Genomic DNA, 19836 nt, shown 5'->3' on the forward strand with positions numbered 1-19836 from the left:
AGCCATTTGGATACAGAATTGGCTCAAAGGGAGAAGACAGAGGGTGGTGATGGAGGATTGTTTTTCAGACTGGAGTGCCACAAGGATTGGTGCTGGGTCTACTAATTTTCATCATTTATATAAATGATGTGGATGTGAGCATAAGAGGTATGAATGGTAAGTTTGCAGATGACACCAAAATTGGAGGTGTAGTGGACAATGAAGAAGGTTACCTCAGGTAACAATGAGATCTTGATCAGATGAGCCAATGAGCTGAGGAGTGGCAGATGGAGCTTAACTTAGATAAATGTGAGGTGCTGCATTTTGGGAAAGCAAATCTTAGCAGGACTTATACACTTTATGGTAAGGTCCCAGGGAGCATTGCTGAACAAACAGAACTTGGAGTACAGGTTCATAGCTCCTTCAAAGTGGAATCACAGATAGATAGGATAGTGAAGAAGGCGTTTGGTATGCTTTCCTTTATGGGTCAGAGTACTGAGTACTTGGGAGGTCATGTTTCGGCTGTACAGGACATTGATTAGGCCACTGTTGGAATATTGCGTACAATTCTGGTCTCCTTCCTATTGGAAAAGATGTTGTGAAACTTGAAAGTGTTCAGAAAAGATTTGTTTGGTATGCTTTCCTTTATGGGTCAGAGTACTGAGTACAGGACTTGGGAGGTCATGTTTCGGCTGTACAGGACATTGATTAGGCCACTGTTGGAATATTGCGTGCAATTCAGGTCTCCTTCATATTGGAAAAGATGTTGTGAAACTTGAAAGTGTTCAGAAAAGATTTACAAGGATGTTGCCAGGGTTGGAGGATCTGAGCTATAGGGAGAGTGGGACTAGATTGGGTTGGGATATCTGGTCAGCATGGATGGGTTGGACTGAAGGGTCTATTTCCTGCTGTGTATCTCTATGATTCTATAATCGACTCATATTCACCAATAAACTCTTAATTCCATATTTACATTGCATTCAAATTCCATCATCTGTCATGGTGGGATTTCAACCTGGGTCCCCAGAACATTACCTGGATGTCTGGATTAACAGGGAGAAAGTGAGGACAACAGATGCTGGAGATCAGAGTCGAAAAGTGTGGTGCCGGAAAAGCACAGCAGGTGAGGCAGCATCCGAGGAGCAGAAGAATTCCTGATGAAGGGCTTATGCCCAAACCGTTGATTCTCCTTTCCTCAGATGCTGCCTGACCTGCTGTGCTTTTCCAGCGCCACACTTTTTGTCTCTGTATTAACAGTCCAACAATAATACCACTAGGCCATCACCTCCAGGCCAAGCTTCCTACACTTCCATAGTGACTACACTCCAAAAGTATTTCATTAACTGCAAAGTACTTTGCAATTTTCTAAGGTTGTAAAAGTTCTAAGTAAATGGAAGTATTTTTACCATTTCCCACTTTCAATTGTTCCTGCCCACAGTTGGAATTGCTATTGGAAAGCAAAACAAATTAGGCCGGAAATTAGTATTGTGATCGTTTGGCAGGCTTAAGTGAAAGACATTTGAGCCGATTTCTGGATTTTGCAAAATCGACAGCAAAGAAACTGCCTACAGTTCCGTAATGGTCGACAAAGAGGCCACAGGAACCATGGTGCAGCAAGAAGTTGACAACGTGTTAGATTTAGCTTGTTGGGGCTGAGTAGAGGGGTTGAACCACACAGTCCCTGGAGAAAGGGTCACACGTTAGCGTGTCGACTGTGGATCATTCTTCATAAAGGAGACATAAACCACTCTGTTTCTCACCCACACAATACCAACTGTTCTACTGAATATTTCTCCAAATCTCTCCTTTCGTTTAGGATTTTTACCGTCAGCAGTGCAAGCTCAAGGCCATGAAAAGATGAACCGGTAACGCAGTGTAAGACTGACGTTGTCTTACCAGGCAGTCGAGCTGAGAGACGGGACTCTTGCTTCCAGGTTGGCTGATGTCCCACACCTTCACACACCCTTTCCCCCCCGTGTAGACGTGCCTCATGGGGTTGCTGACGGTAACGGCACACACCACCTCACCGTGATTCAGGTTGTTGATCTGCCGAGCGTGCCGGGGTATCCCTGGCCCAACCAAAGCATCGTGAGGGAATGGGACAGGCTGCATCTGACTGTCAGCGCTGACGTGGAAGGAGTAGGCTCTGGGATCAAAAATCAGGAATTTAGAGCAAAGCAAATGAAGAAAGCCCAGCCCTATCCTGTCTAACACTTGTGTGGTTTATCAGCAAAGATACTGATTTAGTGGATCTCTAAGCCATGGGGTCTACACTACGGGCTGAACAGCCTCCTTCCCATACAGTCACAGAGTTCAGTGCAGCTAAAAGATGATGGCCATTCAGCCCTTTAAGTCCATACCAGCTCTCAGTTCAATTCCCCCACTCTAAGCCAGTAGCCCTGCTGTTTTATTCCCTCACGTTTCAGTCCAATTGTCTTTTGAAATAAGTTATCATTCCCATTTCCACAACCAAGTTCTATTATTACTAGGTGCATGAAAAAAGGTTTTTCTCACAGACCCTTTGTATTTCTCGGAGGACACACTGTGTCCTCTAATCCTTGCATCATCAGCTAACAGGAACGGATTCTTTTTGTCCATCTTCTCCAAACCTGTTATAACCTTTATACACTTCTATCAAACTAACACCTCAATTTCCTTTGCTCCAAACACTTCCAACTGGCTTTGCAGCTAAAATCCCTTATCCCTGGGACCACTCCAGTAAATCTCTTCTACACATTCCCGAGGGCCCTCAGATCTCTCCAGAAGTGTGGTGGCCAGAAGTGGGCACATAGTCATTTCTGTGCTGTAGTGGATTCCATGATTCTACTGAGGCTCTCGAAATGATTCCTAATCTGTGCTGATGCAGCTTGCCTTGGTAGCTTGTTCCATATACGCACCACCCTCTGTTTGGAAAAAGTTGTCCCTCAGGTCCCTTTAAATCTTTCTCCTCTCACCTTAAACCTATTTCCAATAGTTTGGACACCCCTACCTTGGGGAAAAGACTTCAGCTATTAACGTAATCTACGCCTTTTGTGAATTTATAAACCTCTGTAAAGACACCCCTCAGCCCCTGACATTCCAGAGAAAATGGTCCCAACCTATCCAGCCTCTCAATATAACTCAAACCCTGTCCATATAACTCAAAACTCTCCAGTTTCAATAACGTCCTTGTAAATCTTTTTGCACCCTTTCCAGTTTAATAACATCCTTCCCATGGAAGGGTGATCAAAATGTGGCCTTACCAATGTCTTGTAAGTTGTAACATGATGTCCCAACTCCTGCTCTGACTGATGAAGCCAAGTGCGCCAAATGCCTTCTTCACCATCCTGTCTACCTGTGACACCACTTTTAAGGAACTATGTACCTGCACCCCTAGGTCTCTCTGTTCAACAACACTTCCCCAGGGCCCTACATTAACAGTGTAAGTCCTGCCTGGTTTGTCTTACCAAAATATGACACCTATGCATTAAACTCCATGCTCCTGTCCACTGGCCCAGTTGATCAAGATCCCATTATACTCTTAAATGACCTCCTTCACTGTCAACTATACCACCAGTATTGGTGTCTTTTGATTGACACCATGAAACTACAGTAGCAATGGCACTCCTGTGTTAAATAGTTACGATATGCTAATTCCAGACTTCCATTGGCTCAGCCCTGCTCTCTGTGGATTTCAGTGGAATGGAACTGGCTGAGTCCCCCTTCATTGTCAAACAGCATGTCAGCGACCGGCCAAGGCTTATCCATGAACAACATCAATCTCCTGACCTGCCTATTACAAATAAAAGCTCATGGCCCAGTTCTGCCCAAATTGCTATGATTTTTCTTGGTGATTCCTTTATTAATTAACACTCTTAAGTTCGATACAACAGCAATCTCTGCAAAACGTTGATTTACTATTGAGTAGCAAAGCACAAAACAATCTGAATTTGATTCTGTACCAAGAGATTCAGGATTAAAGTCTGAAGTCACAGTGCATGGTAGCAGTATCTAATTATGATAGATTACCAAGATCAATGAAATAATGAACATTTAGTATTTCTATAAATGCATTATTGCACCCATTATTAATAATTATACAGCTCCATTTCAACCTGCTGACAGTGTCAATATGACTGGTGAAATACCAGAGCCTTGCCCTTGTCTGATATAACTCCCATTTATGCACATTCCCTTTTGTATCAAGGACACTTTGCTCATTAATACACTTAACAGAAACATGAAGTGGCCTCGATTAGGTAAACATAGGGCAAAATATACATGAGGATGAAAAGGAAACAAAGGTTACATCGATAGAATGAGGGAAGGCTTGTGTGGACCATAAAGTCTGGCATGGACCAGCTAGGCTGAACAGAATACAATAATGGCACAAAACTCTAAGCAAGAACTAAGGCCATTTACATTTTCAATTGTTGAAAAAATGCTTTTTAATCAGACTCTTGGAAGAACTCAAAGAGGGAGTAAAGAAGAACCATGGTTGTGGCATATTTCATGTAAAGTTGAATATTACAATTGGTTTCGCGACCAATCAGGTCCTTTAGTGTCCTTATTTTTTTTAATGTAAATCACATCCAAAGTCTGTATCTTTGGGTTATCATTTCAAGCTAGCTTTCAGTTGAGAGTTGCTCTATGTTTTGTGGGGCGTGTGATTATATTCAGAGAAATTTTCAGGTGGGAAACTAAATGAGTCACCCAACTGGAATCTTAGAGGCAGCTTTTCCAGTCTAAGCTGGGGTGTGCCTGAGTTTGATGCCTACTACAATGCGGCCAGCCTTAATATTATGGCTCAGCTCACAGGATGGGATTTGGCAGGTCAGGGTAGGCAAGACAACTGGAAATATCAACATCCAAATATATGCCTCAAAGTAAAAAAAATGGCATCAACCCAAAATACTCCAGAGTTATGTTCAGTTGTCATGCCGGGGCTAATAATGGGCTGAAATGAAATCTATGTCCTAATTTACCTCAATGCAGCTCTTGTGGCGCAGTGGTAGTGTCCCTATCTCTGAGCCAGGAGGCCTGGGTTTAGGTCCCACCCACTCCAATGGTGTGAAATAACATCTCTGCACAGGTTGATTAGACAAAGTGCCCTATCAGCACTCAAGGCATTCTGAGTCGGGTTAAAACATTCGGCAGTCCCATTTATAAAGTAAAAGGATATTGTGCCTGAACATCTCTAATGGGTATTTCCTCCATCCCATCCCCCTCACTGTCCTCCATGCCAGTACCGAGCTGATCACTGGACACCCTTGACTGGTTTCTGGTCCTTGGCCCTTTCCTTTACTCTCCTGGCACAGCATGTGCACTCAGTGCAAGGTTTGCACAGTCATCTAGTGCAACAGCCAGCACCATTCACTGACTGTGCATCAAAGGAGAGGTTAACTCATTCCTTCACAGGCTTGATCAGGAAGGCTGGGCTAGTGTTAAAGGATTGGCCTTGAAGGTGAACCAGTGGCTCAGAAGATGGCCTGGTGGCTCACTAGTTAGTACTGCTGCCTCACAGTGCCATGGATTCAATTCCACCCTAGGGTAACTGTCTGAGTGGAGTTTGCACACTCTCCCTGTGTTTGCATGGGTTTCCTCCGGGTGCTCCGGTTTCCACCCACAGACCAAAGATGTGCAGGTTAGCTGGATTGGCCATGCTAAATTGCCCATACTGTCCAGGGATGTGCAGGTTAGGTGTGTTAGCCACGGGAAAATGCAGGGTTACAGGGACATGATGGGGGTGCTGGGTCTGGGTGAGATATTCTTTGGAGGGTTGGTGTGGGCTCAATAGGCCAAATGGCTTTTTTCTGCACTGTTGGGATTCTATCCTATGATTCTAAATCCTTAGCTGACGGTTCAAATGAGAGAAAAAAAATTATTGAGGGTCTACAAAGTGCTAAGTGATTATAAAGTCAGTTTCACAAAATCATAGGGGCACAGGCCACATTCGGGGCTGCTCTAGATTGAGAAAGGCAAATTTCCACAATACAGGCCTCAATTCCCTCAATCATGGGACCTAACAGCACGAGAGAGAGAGAGAGAGAGAAATAAATAAAGATTTTGGATTTGGAACAAAGATTGCAACTTGAGTTCCAAGAAGTCAAGGGTTTTAGTTGACTCTGCGCAGTCAGTAAGCAACTCTGTAATGAAACTCACGGTTTTCCCCCAGGGATCGTGGGCAGGCTGGGAGGAAGTCCTGAAGCACGCATATGAGGATGTGACTCAAAGGCAACCTGAAAGCACAGAAATCATTTGTGTCAGCTGTGGTTGGGATTGCCACGCATATCAAAACCACTGGCATGTGGGACAGACTGCACTAAGAGGTCAGTTAAAGGATAAACATTCTGCAATTCCCTCAACTGTGACACTGAAAGCCCCATCGTTAGTCTCCCCACACCATTCATGTGAATGCTTATCACATCATCTATGGTTATATGTAAATACAGTAATTTGGGAGCAGTCTACTGTAGCACTGTGTTGATTTGGGAGGCAAAACAAACTAGTTCTGCAGTGTTCTAATGTAAGTAACCTACAAACTATCTAGACACTCACATTAATCTTTTACCTTTGAAACCAACTAGTGAATCTAGCTCGGATTGAAATGATGAAAATTTGTGTCTGCTTTACTATGGAGATCATATTGGAATGTTTTTTATTAACCCTATTTCCTAGTCGGTGTGATCATCATTAAATTTGACACTTCCAGGCACAACATTAGCATTTTTTGCCCTCGGAATAATTAAGGATGTTGGAAGCAGATGACTTCGCAGTTGCGCAAACGTGGTCTGCTCTGCTGAGGTTAGGACTGAGCATAAAGGCCCTCTATGCAGATGGCTGCAAGGCACTGAGGGCAATTTTAATGTAAGTCACAGAAAACCAGAGTTCTCTCTCAGCCATGCAACTCTGAAACTGTCAATCAAAGGGCCTGCTCACCTTGATGGGTAAGTGAGGTACACCACACTCGAGTCCATGAGCAAGAAACTTACAAGGCTCCCCCCCACCCGACTCCCGCGACAGGAAATTAACAAATGAGAGGCAAGTTTAACATGATTGCTCAGGTGAAATTGACAGTCAAAATGCACTCATGTCAGTTTCTGGAGCTTGAAGCTAATTCAGCAGCCATCTTCCCTGTGGCATCCTCCCCTCCCTTTTCAATCACTGTCTCCCTCTCCAGTCTCCTACTCGCTACCTACTCCAGCCTTCCCCTGAAATACTGAATCCATAGAATCCCTGCAGTGTGGAAACAGGCCCTTCGACTCAACAAGGCCACACCAACCCCCTCCGAAGAGTATCCCCCCAAACCGTCCCCATTACTCTATATATACCCCTGATTAATGCACCTAACCTACACATCCCTGAACACTATGGGCAATTTAGCATGGCCAATTCACCCTAACCTGCACATCTCTGGATTTGAAATGCTGAAAATGTGTTGCTGGAAAAGCGCAGCAGGTCAGGCAGCATCCAAGAAACAGGAGAATCGATGTTTCGGGCATAAGCCCTTCTTCAGCTCTGATCTCCAGCATCTGCAGACCTCACTTTCTCCTCTGGATTTGAAATGGCCTACAAGGCCACTCAGTTCAAGGGCAATTAGAGATGGGGCAATAAATACTAGCCCAAGCAGTGGCATCTGTGTCCCATGAAAATATTTTTTTACAAGTTTGTAAGTTGATGAGTAAGTTATCAAGAGTCATTGTTAGAGTTGGTGAGAACATGTGGTGCCATTTAATACTAATGACCTAGTCAGTCTACTGCAGCTGGCTTTGTAGAATTATTAAAGGAAGTTTGATGCCAAAGCAATTCAAGACCTTCAAATAAAAGATAAGGGCATTTCTAGGGGTTTTGTGAAAAGTTTTGGATTCCTAATCTAGAAACATCAAATAATAATGTAAAGTTTCTTGAGAGGTTATCTCATGGGACTTTTAAAAGTGCATACATTTTTAAATACTACCTCCCCCGATTCATTTTATTTTGCATTGTGTGAATGGTTCACTTTAAAAACAGTTTATTACTTCATAAGACTCTAAACTTGAAAAAAACTGTAATTGGAATAAATGTCACTACTTCCTCAAATACAACCTCAGGTACTCTCCCTCATAAGGGTCCACTCACTCGTCACCATAAAAGCTTGCTCCCTCACTTCCCAAACATAGTTTCCCCTTTCAATATTCTCTTAATTGATTGAAAGATTGTGACTCTCTGACTTACACCTTCAAAATCACAAGAGCCAACCTCTGTCCAAAACACAAAGGCACTTTACTTCTGCCTGATGATATTTGTTGAGGTGAAGAATTGAGATATTTTCCTCCCTGGTCATGGCATTTTTAATACACTCAAAAAGTTGGGAAAAAATAACAGCTATATTTTCCACATTTTCTAACAATTCAAAAGGCAAGCCTCCTTTGCTGTTTCTACTTTGAGCTTGGTGAATGGAAACAAAAGATTGTTGTTTTGCTCCAACACTAACAATTCAACTTTTCTTCTGTTGGATGACTAACACACAAGCTACAATATAAAAGCACTCCCGGGTCTGGTAGTAGAATGGTTCTGGCTCTGAATTTAAAATCTAGAAGGCACACGTTCAAATGCTGCGGTAAATTTTAAACTAAATTCAATAATTTTCTTTGAGAAGCTGACCAAACAGGTGGATGAAGGTAAAGCTGTTGATCTGGTGTACATGGATTTCAGTAAGGCCTTGGATAAGGTTCCCCATGGCAGGCTACTGTACAAAATACGGAGGCATGGGATTGAGGGCGATTTAGAAGTTTGGATCAGAAACTAGCTAGCTGAAAGAAGACAGAGGGTGGTGGTTGATGGGAAATGTTCATTCTGGAGTTCAGTTACTCGTGGTGTACCGCAAGGATCTGTTTTGGGTCCACTGCTGTTTGTCATTTTTATAAACAACCTAGATGAGGGCAAAGAAGGATGGGTTAGTACATTTGCAGACAACACTATGGTTAGTGCAGTTGTGGATAGTGCAGAAGGATGTTGTAGGTTACAGAGGGACATAGATAAATTACAGAGCTGGGCTGAGAGGTGGCAAATGGATTTTAATGCAGAAAAGTGTGAGGTGATTCACTTTGGAAGGAGTAACAGGAATGCAGAGTAGTGGGCTAATGGTCAGATTCTTGGTAGTGTAGATGAACAGAGGGATCTCAGTGTCCATGAAAACAGATCCCTCAAAGTTGCCACCCAGATTGATAGGGCTGTTAAGAAGGCATACAGAGTGTTAGCTTTTATTGGTAGAGGGATTGAGATTCTGAACCATGAGATCATGCTGCAGTTTTACAAAACTCAGGTGGAGTATTGTATGCAGTTCTGGTCACCGCATTATAGGAAGGATGTGGAAGCTTTGGAAAGGGTTCAGAGGAGATTTACTAGGATGTCGCCTGGTATGGAGGGAAGGTCTTACGAGGAAAGGTTGAAGGACTTGAGGCTGTTTTCGTTAGAGAGAAGAAGGTTGAGAGGTGACTTAATTGAGACATTTAAGATAATCAGAGGGTTAGAGCGGGTGGACAGTGAGAACCTTTTTCCTCGGATGGTGATGGATAGCATGAGGGGGCATAGCTTCAAATTGAGGGGTGATAGATTTAGGACAGATGTCAGAGGTAGTTTCTTTACTCAGCGTAATAGGGGCGTGGAACGCACTGCCTGCAACAGTTGGTCAGGCAGCATCCATGGAGCAGGTGAATCGACGTTTCGGGCATAAGCCCTTCATCAGGAAAATCCTCAGATGCTGACTGACCTGCTGTGCTTTTCCAGCACCACACTCTCAACTCTGATCTCCAGCATTTGCAGTCCTCACTTTCTCTTGCCTGCAATAGTTGTAGACTTGCCAACTTTGCAGGCATTTAAATGATAATTGGATAGACATATGGATGATAATGGGATAGTGTAGGTTAGATGGGCTTCAGATTTGTTTCACAGGTCGGCGCAACATCGAGGGCTGAAGGGCCTGTACTGCGCTGTAATGTTCTATGTTCTAATTGTCATCATTTGAGGGCCAGTACATTACAATATGGTTGGAGATGATATTTGTTTTTCTTTTATGCTTACAAGGACCTTTTAAAAATATACATAAGAGAATAAGACGAAGGAGCAGAAGTAGGCCATTCCGCCCATTGAATCTACTCCGCCATTCAATGAGATCATCTGATAATCCTCAACTCTACTTAATTCCCTCACTGATTAAAAGTTGACCTCAACCTTGAACATATTTAATGACCCAGCCTCAACAACCCTCTGAGGTAAAGAAATCGACAGATTCACTACCCTCTGAGAGAAGAAGTTCTGCCCCACCTTTGTCTTAAATGTGTGACCCCAACCCATTCTGAAATTAAGCCTCACGTCCCACACTGACTTATTGGATAGGTGCTTTTTTTTTGGTCAGCATCCAGGGAACAGGAGAATCGACGTTTCGGGCATAAGCCCTTCTTCAGGAATGAGGAAAGTTTGTCTCTGCTGGACAAACTTTCCTCATTCCTGAAGAAGGGCTTATGCCCGAAACGTTGATTCTCCTGTTCCCTGGATGCTGCCTGACCTGCTGCGCTTTTCCAGCAACACATTCCCATTCTGAAATTAAGCCTCACGTCCCACACTGACTTATTGGATAGGTGCTTTTTTTTTGGTTTCCACTCGTGCCACACCACTTAGTTACTGGGAATCGTTACAAAATTCATTTAGTACATTGAGGGAACACCACAGAAAACCCATGGAAAAATGATGCCACTTTCCACCCAATGTTTCTCTCCATTAATCTCAAAGGGGAGAGTAAGGTCAGATCAGTCAATAAACAGTTAGGAGTCTGATTTCAACAGCTTCCCAATTAAGCTCAGGGGACCAGAGAACTTTCAATACTGGCCATGGGGGAGAAAAGGCTCAAACATTTTTAATCCACAATCAGTGACACCCCTCCACAAAAGTCATCTGAAAATACTGAACAGGACAGACTCAACTTTTCTTCATCATCTGGGCAAGATCAGGAACTCTGTCGCAGCAAAGCTTATATCTGGGGAGGCAGTGGCCTAGTGGTATTATCGCTGGACTATTAATCCAGAGACCCAAGTAATGTTCTGGGGACCTGGATTCAAATCCTAGCAGGTGGTGGAAATTGAATTCAATGAAAACCTGGAATTAATAGTCTAAAACACCAGTAATTCATTGCTGATTGTCAGCAAAAAGCCATCTCATTCATGAAAGAATTTTAGGTAAGAAAACTGCCATCTTTACCTGGTCTGGACTACATGTGACTTCAGAACCATAGCAGTGTGGTTGACTCTTAGCTGCCCCCTGGGCAAGTTTTGAGAAGATTCAGCATGGCATTCTAAAACGTATGTAGAAGCCACACCTTAATAGCATAGCATTCCAACCGGAATTCTATCAACAAACACATTGACTTGGATCCCATTTACCACCCCTGAGAAAAAGAACAGGAAATGGCATCACTACAGGAAATTACATCACCAACTCAAGGAAACACAAACACATAAATAGAAAGCAGGCCATACCACCAGTGCTTCATCCAGAAGCTCACTGATGATGTTGCCTAGTATGGTGATGAAACATCTGAAAACAAACCTTCCAGCTTAGCGAGCAAACATACACCCATGCCCTCTGGGCAATTATGAATGGACAATAAATACTGGCTTAGCCAGGGGTGTCCTCATTCCATGAATGAATTAAAAAAAAGTGAGCCCCTCTCTCTCTTTCTGAGGATACATGTCCTCTAAGAAGTGAATTGAAAATACCAATGGGATACTGAATAACCATGAACAGTGAGAAAACTTCCTGGGTGACATTCCAATGCAGACTCCTCATGTATTGTAAGCCACTAGACCACTACCTGTTGAGGAAATTGGTCATTCATTGGCCAGAGGCCATTTTAGAATAAAGTTAACAACTGGCTATTTAACATAGATTATCAGTACACTACTTAACCTTCCTTACCTGAAGGATGTACCTGCTACATAAAGGTAAAGTCACCACAGTCTTACCAGCACATAGGGCTGCTCTCTCATTAGAGAGCGAAGTGATTGCCAGTGGTTTAACGGAAGGTCGCTCTGCCCCAGGGAGAGGTTGAGGAGGACAATCCTTTGTGGTAACTTCAACTGGTGTGGGAATTATACCTACGCAGTGGACTTTATTCTGCATCACAAAACCTGCCATCTGAGCTAACCAAGTCCTGAAGAAGTGTTATACCCGAAACATCAACTTCTCCACCTCCTGACGCTACCTGGCTTGCTATGTTCTTCCAGCCTCCTAACTGACGATTATACTGTAAAGAAATGACAACCACAATTTCCTGGGATAAGGGGACCACGCCAAAAGAGAGAGAGTCCCTTTATTTTGGTCTCTAATCCCTAGGGTCTCAAAGAGTAATATGTAATCTCATTAAAACATATAAATCTCTTCAGGGAGTTGAGAGTACAGATGCTACGAAGCTGTTATTACAGGTTGGAGAGTCTAGAATTGTCTCAGAACAAAGGATCAATCAATTTGCAGAAATTTCTTAATTCGAAGGGCTGCGAAACTTTGGCATTCTTCATCCCAGAGCCCTGAATAGTTGAGTGCATTCAGACAGCGATCAACAGATTTAAGGGGATCCAGGGATATGGCGATAATGCAGGATAGTGGAGCTGAGGGAGATCGGCCATGATATTATTCAACAATGGAGCAAGTTCAAAGGGCTGAATTCATACTCTGCTCCTATTTCATATGCTCTTACCCAGTAGACCATCTTCTGCCTTATAATGTCAGGGATAATACAGTTGAGAACCAGGCTAAACATAGAAGGTTCGGAGGGGAAAGAAGAAATGAAATAATAGAAGCAAAGAGACAGTATGAAAAGAGACTAGCAGCTAACAGAAAACCTGTGAGTGTGCATAACACTTTCTCATGAACCACACTTTGGTGAAGATATGAAGGCATTAGAAAAGAAATGATTCATGAGAATGAGTGTGGAAATTTAGTTACAGATAGATTGGAGAAGAGCAGATTGAGAGGAGATTTGACGGAGGTGTTCAAAATTAAGAAGATGCTGGCCAAAGTACATTGGGAAAAAAACTATTCACACCAGTGGGAGGATTGAAAAAGAGAGGGAACAGATTTGCGAAAAATGAGAAAAGAAACAATGGAGACATGAGGAGAAAACTTCTCACACAGCAACTTGTCACCATCTGAACAGCAGTGCCTGATATTGCGATGGAATCAGGGTCAATTGAGGCAGTCAAGAGGAAATTGGATTAGTACCTGAGAAGGAAGAATGTGGATGGTTCTGGAGAAACAGCAGGGAAGTAGCAATAGGTGCAGGCAGCTAGCACACACACAGTGGGCTGAATGGACTCCATAACAATTCTGTAACAATTCAGCGATTCTGTGAATATCTTTGATTGGAAAAGATAATTGAAAAACAAAGCACTTAAACAGCCTTTCTGCAGAGTCTGGAGACATGATAATAACAGAGATAGAGATTCACTGTGGCTTAATTTAAACTTTAATCATGTTTTTGTATCGACTGTATCCCTTCCAGAGCTCTGTGGCTGTTGTATGGAATGGCAGTGAGGTATGACACTGTGCCACATTTGGCACTAGCCAGGAACACAAACTGGGGAAACGATGCGTGTGTGTGTGTGTGTATGTGTGTGTGTCTACATTCTGCTGATGTTGTCCTCTGATGGGCATCAGAGGCATCTCTGTGCAAGGTCTGTCCAGCTCTTGAGGAAGGTCTCACAGTTCCTGGAGAAGTCACAATGCTGCTATTTCTGACATGAGGCAGCAATATCATGAGACACAACGACTAAGCCTAGGAACTGCCTCATCACTGCAACTCTGCTAGGAATCATGAACAGGAAAGGGTCAGTGGGATACAGACCAAACACAGGCAATGGGACTGGTGTCATGTAGGAAACCTGGTCGGCATGGACGACTTTGACCAAAAAGTCTGTTTCTGTGCTGTCTGACTTTATGACTCTACGAGTCCAATAGAAATGCCCTTTTAGTTTTGTCAGAGTGGGAACTGTATGTGAGGAGATTCCCAGTCTCTCAGTACTTTGATCCTCCATGCTGATGGATGTATTAGGAGAAAGTGGGGACTGCAAATGCTGGAGATCAGAGTCAAAAAGCGTGGGGCTGGAAACACACAGCCAGTCAGGCAGTATCCGAGGAGTAGGAGAGTCGATGTTCTGAGTATAAGCTCTTCATCAGGAATGTGGGGCCTGATGAAGAGCTAATGCTCGAACATCAACTTTCCTGCTCCTCGGATGCTCTATAAATGCATTTAATATGTCACTAGACCAAGCAGATGAAGGGAGTCTCTCACCCTGTCTCATTTGACCTATTATTTTACTTACTGACTGTGAACAAATGACTTTTTTTAATCCCCACCTGCAGCTGGTGAAGCAGACCCTGTATTTTTTACAGTCACAAGATAACAGTCACTCACAGCCTTCCATCGACGTTATGTCATTTATTGGCCTTGTTGCAATAAAACTAACATTGCGAGGTACATTTGGAAACAAATATATGCCAATAGCTAGCTCGAGATTCAATGTGAGTTCAGATAAGCTGCTGTCCTTGAGCTTTCAGCTACAATCCATATGCTCCCACTTTAAACTACAATTCCATTATTCGCTCCCCATTCTTTGGGGAAGTCAGCCCTACAATGACGAGGGATGTACTCCAATTAAGCAATGACAAGGGGCTGAAAATACATGCTGTGCAATTTTAGTAACAAAACACAGTGCTGGGACACAGACAAATTATTTGTGGTTGGATTCCCAGGACGGTTGCCAATCTGACCTTAAGAACCGAAAATGTCGAAAATTCTCATCTCGTCAGGTAGCATTCATAGACAGAGTAGCAGAACTAATATTTCAGGATACAGACCTGTGTGAAATTCTGCTGTTTCATTAAATACATCAGCAGTTTTCAAACAAATAGCTTGATCTCCATGGGAGAGGATGAGTAAGAATGTGGTACAAAGAGATATGTCGATAACATCCAACAATTTCACCCAACAGCCACTCAACTCTTTGCACAAATGTTATTTCTGAAAGGATCATGGGGGAACGATCACATTTTTTTCATTATTTCACATCAAGGTATAAGCACAAAAAATAACCCAAAGAAGTGTGGATGCTGAGAATCAGAAACAAAATCAGAAATTGCTGGAGGAACTCAGCAGGACTGGCAGCATCTATGGAGAGAAAAGCAGAATTAACATTTCGGGTCCAGTGACCGCGTTTCAGACTTAAGCACGGATTGTGTCCTCACCATCGGGGAGCGGCCGTATACTGCCGCAGTGCTCATTTGCGGCGAGATGTGGAGACTTGCGTAGGCCCCTGGGCTGGGTAACTCCCCGTTTATTCCAGCATGTGCCATCATCCCGAATGGGGTGGAGTAGGGGCCTGGTACAGTCAGTGGGCTCCTCAGACCTTAGAGGTGAAAAAAATAAAAAGTAACAATTTTCAGATACTGGCTAATACGCAGGCTATACATCGACATAACACCACACATGCGTGTGCACACACACATACACAGTAATGGACACAATCACACATACACACCCACATACATGCGCACACAAAAGCTACACAGACACACGCACCACACACACACTGTAATGGACACATTCGCACATACACACATGCAAGCACACATAAAAGCCACACACACACAGAGTAATGGAACACATTCACACATACATACACATGCACGCACACAAAAATGCCACACAGATACATAGACACACATATATACACACATAAAAAATACGAGTGCTGATAGATTGAGTCTGCATGGTGTCTGAGTACCGAAACAATAAGCAAAATTTTAGGCTTTAGGGGGTTCCAATATCAGGGTCCTCATCCTACACTGTGTCAGCTCGCTGTACTTCCAGGCTCTGCAACTCAGAAGGAGCTGCAGCCTGCAGTTCACGTAATTGAAAAAGACGGGGAGGGGGGGGCAGGGAGGGACTTATGAAATCTTCTCAGCAACATGTTTTTGAAGTTTAAAAGCTTGAGACTATAACTGCGACCAGCAGGCAGGCAGGGAGGTGTAGTGATTGTAACAGTGTCAACTCATAGAATATGAGTTCCCAGATTGGGGCTGTTAACCTGGTCTAAACAGGGAACCCTGGCGGACAGACATAAGCAGGAGGGTCAGAGTGTCTGCGGAAGCTGGACCAGTGTTAAGCACATGTAAAGAAAGGGTGACTTGGATCAGGATATCGGCCGCTATGGAGTTACTTCAGGAAGGAGGCATAAAATCTGGCTCAAGTCCTGGGTCTCTATTTACAATACAACAAGATCTAGGTGTTCTTGTACATCAGTCAATGAAAGCAAGCATGCAGGTACAGCAGGCAGTGAAGAAAGCTAATAGCATGCTAGCCTTCATAACAAGAGGAATTGAGTATAGAAGCAAAGAGGTTCTTCTGCAGCTGTACAGGGCTCTGGTGAGACCGCACCTGAAATACTGTGTGCAGTTTTGGTCTCCAAATTTGAGGAAAGACATTCTGGCTATTGAGAGAGTGCAGCACAGGTTCACGAGATCAATTCCTGGAATGGCGGTACTATCATACGCTGAAAGATTGGAGCGACTGGGCTTGTATAAGCTTGAGTTTAGAAGGCTGAGAGGGGATCTGATTGAGACGTATAAGATTATTAAAGGATTGGACACTCTGGAGGCAGGAAGCATGTTTCCGCTGATGGGTGAGTCCCGAACCAGAGGACACAGTTTAAAAATAAGGGGTAGGCCATTTAGAACAGAGTTGAGGAGAAACTTCTTCACTCAGTGAGTGGTGGGTATGTGGAATGCTCTGCCCCAGAAGGCAGTGGAGGCCCAGTCTCTGGATACTTTCAAGAAAGAGTTGGATAGAGCTCTTAAGGATAGTGGAATCAAGGGTTATGGGGATAAGGCAGGAACAGGATACTGATTGAGGATGATCAGCCATGATCATAATGAATGGTGGTGCAGGCTCGAAGGGCAGAATGGTCTACTCCTGCACCTATTGTCTATTCTGATGCTAGGGGGCTGTCTCTAGGCTGCTGGCTGGAATTTGGGGGATGCCAACTGGAAAATGCAAGTCAGCCCCTGGTAATGGGCCTCAGAGCTGGCATTTCATTCACCCTCACTGCTTGCCTACTGCTTGTGGACAGGTTGGTTTCTCATCCCTTGGTCTCGCCTTCATGGAATTGGCCCTGGGGCAGGACAATGCAGGAAAGTGCCAGCCTGTGGGGTGTCATTCTGCCCCATTCACCATCCTGTTGGATCAGTGGCATCATGGCTGAATTTAGAGATAGGCACTCACATCAAGTTCTCCAAAAACATCTACGAGCTCAAACACATTCACTCTGCCCTTCATATCAATGCTTGCATTCATCTCCATGGACACCACCGTGTACAACATATCCAGCTCTACGCTGGCAATCATTCCTCCTCCTCTCTTTGCTGTAACCTGTGGAAACTCTACCCAGTATTTTTCCAGGGATGGGAGCAAACATCTTACCTAGTGCATCCACGGAGGGTTTGCTTGAGATCTGTCGTAGTCTGGATGCAGAACTTGGGCCAGGGGTCAACGAGTCACTACGGGGGGTTGGGGTGATGGATTTAGACACCGGAGTGGTAGCCTTCTCATTCTGTTACAAAGTAAAGAAAGTGATGATGAGATCAACATAAATTCATCTCACAGACAAGTTTCCATCCCCTGCTGAAGCACTGTGTCCCCATTGATGCCAAGGTCAATGTTATTTTGAAGCTTTTGAAGAAAAGTAGTAGCGCCCCCAAACAAAACAAACAGCCTTGATGGGTTCTTTTTAAAGCCCCTCCACATTTCTCCTGAAGGTGCTGCAGTCCCTTCGTCCCTCACCCATGAAAGTCTGCTCCATGTGGGGATGTACCACAGCTAGGGAGGCCTTGAGGTGCAGTGGGTCGCATCGCTGCCTCAAAGCCAGGAGATCCAAGTTTGATCCAAGCCAAGGTGTGCTCATAACTCAACCAAACAGGTTGTCAATCCTCCCATTGCACGCCAATGGCAGGCTGTCAGAGTGGGAGAACTCCCTGGTCAGCCATGTGATGGAAAAAAGATGGAGTCTTTACCAGCAGCGACGAACCAAGGAAAGGCAGATGGAGTTCAATTTGGATAAACGTGAGGTATTGCATATTCATAAGGCAAATCAGAACAGGGGTGCTGGGGAGTGTTGCTGAACAAAGAGACCTTGGGGTGCAGGTTCACGGTTCCTCAAAAGTGGACTCGCAGGTAGATAGGATGGTGAAGAAGGCGCTTGGTATGCTTGCCTTTATTGGTCAGTACATTGAGTATAGGAAATGGGAGGTCATGCTGTGGCTGTGCAGGACAGTGGTTAGGCCACTATTGGAATAGTGTGTTCAACTCTGGTCTCCCTGCTATAGTATGGATGTTGTGAAACTTGAAAGGGTGCAGAAAAGATTTACAAGGATATTATCGGGGTTGGAGGGTTTGAGCTACAGGGAGAGACTAAATAGGACGGGGTTATTTTCCCTGGAGTGTTGGAGGCTGAGGAATGACCTAATAGAGGTTTATAAAATCACGGGGAGGGCGTGGTTGGATAGATTGAATAGCCACGGTCTTTTTCACATGATAAGAGAGTCTAAAATTCGAGGGCATAGGTTTAAGGTGAGAGGGGAAAGACATAAAAGGGATCTGAATGGCAACCTTTTCACACAGAGGGTGTTGCGTGTATGGAATGAGCTGTCAGAGGAAGTGGTGGAAGTGGGTACAATTAAAATATTTAAAAGGCATCTGGATAGGTACGTGAATAGGAAGGGTTTAAAGGGCTATGGGCCAAATGCTGGCAAATAGGACTAAATTAATTTCGGATATCTGGTTGGCATGGACAAGTTGGACCAAAGGGTCTGTTTCTGTGCTGTATGACTCACTAATAATAGCTCCTGACTACAACTTTCTTGCAAAAGTACATGTTGGCAACTCATGACTCTCAGCCATCCACAACACGCCACACACATTTTACCACAGGCAGATGGGAAGCCACAGCTAAATCCAGTCTTCTCCGCTTGCATTCCAACCTGTGTAAGTTGACAACGATCAGGAACAGAGAACCTGGCCACAACCATTCTACCGAAGCCAGAGCAGGTAGGGAGTAACTGCTCCCACTTCAGAAAGGATCAAGAATGAGAGGGCATAGATTAAAAGAGATTGGCAAAAGAAGTAAAAGTGATATGAAAGAAATTTTTTTCACGCAGTCAGTGGGTCAGGAAGGAAGCAAACTGTTTGCTAGTGTGGTGGAGGCAGGGCTAATCGATGGAACTATTTGAAAGTGAACAATGTGTTGGTTTGTTAGGTGAGGACTAGGTAATGGCACTATGTGAATTTGGAGCACCAGTGCAGACGACATTGGGCTGAATGGCCTCCTTCTGTAGTGTAACAATGTGATTCTGTGAACTGTTAGAAATGGAGGACAGTTCATGGTGACACCTCACATGCTACTAGCACACCAAGAACTGAGTTGAGGATTTTGCTCATCTTCACAAACCACTATCTCATTTGTTCAGTTTGCTCACTGAGCTGGTACAGGAACGATTTTGCCTTTGCATTGCACCTTACACAACCACACATTGTCCGAAAGAACTTCACAACCGTGGAATGATCTCAGTACATAGGAGCTGCTGCTTTGTTGGTAAAGGGAGCATCAGTTGCAGGCAGCAAACTCCCCCAGAAACTGCTTTGAGATCAAGGACCAGTTAATCTGTTTTTGTGCTGTTGAATGAGAAACTTGCGCCTGAACAACAGTAGGTAACAACACTCCCATTTATTTTAAAACAGTCACAGGAGCTCATTCAAAATTAAATAGTATTAAAAATACCCCAAAATGGAATGTA

At 43.9% G+C, this 19836-nt stretch overlaps 1 protein-coding gene across 8 annotated transcripts in view; it reads right to left on the reverse strand.

The window, feature by feature from the left end:
• Nucleotides 1-19836, reverse strand: part of LOC122565381 (transducin-like enhancer protein 4) — a 212787-nt gene that overhangs the window by 9749 nt on the left and 183202 nt on the right. For all 8 annotated transcript variants that reach the window (XM_043721306.1, XM_043721301.1, XM_043721304.1 and 5 more), the window contains 4 exons: nucleotides 17468-17597; nucleotides 15235-15395; nucleotides 6121-6197; nucleotides 1876-2125 (listed from right to left, as the gene is read on the reverse strand). In XM_043721306.1, the coding sequence (XP_043577241.1) occupies nucleotides 1876-2125; nucleotides 6121-6197; nucleotides 15235-15395; nucleotides 17468-17597 (618 nt within the window). The remainder of the gene's footprint in view (nucleotides 1-1875; nucleotides 2126-6120; nucleotides 6198-15234; nucleotides 15396-17467; nucleotides 17598-19836) is intronic.

This window comes from Chiloscyllium plagiosum, chromosome 31 (genome assembly GCF_004010195.1).
Source record: "Chiloscyllium plagiosum isolate BGI_BamShark_2017 chromosome 31, ASM401019v2, whole genome shotgun sequence".
NCBI lineage: Eukaryota > Metazoa > Chordata > Chondrichthyes > Orectolobiformes > Hemiscylliidae > Chiloscyllium > Chiloscyllium plagiosum.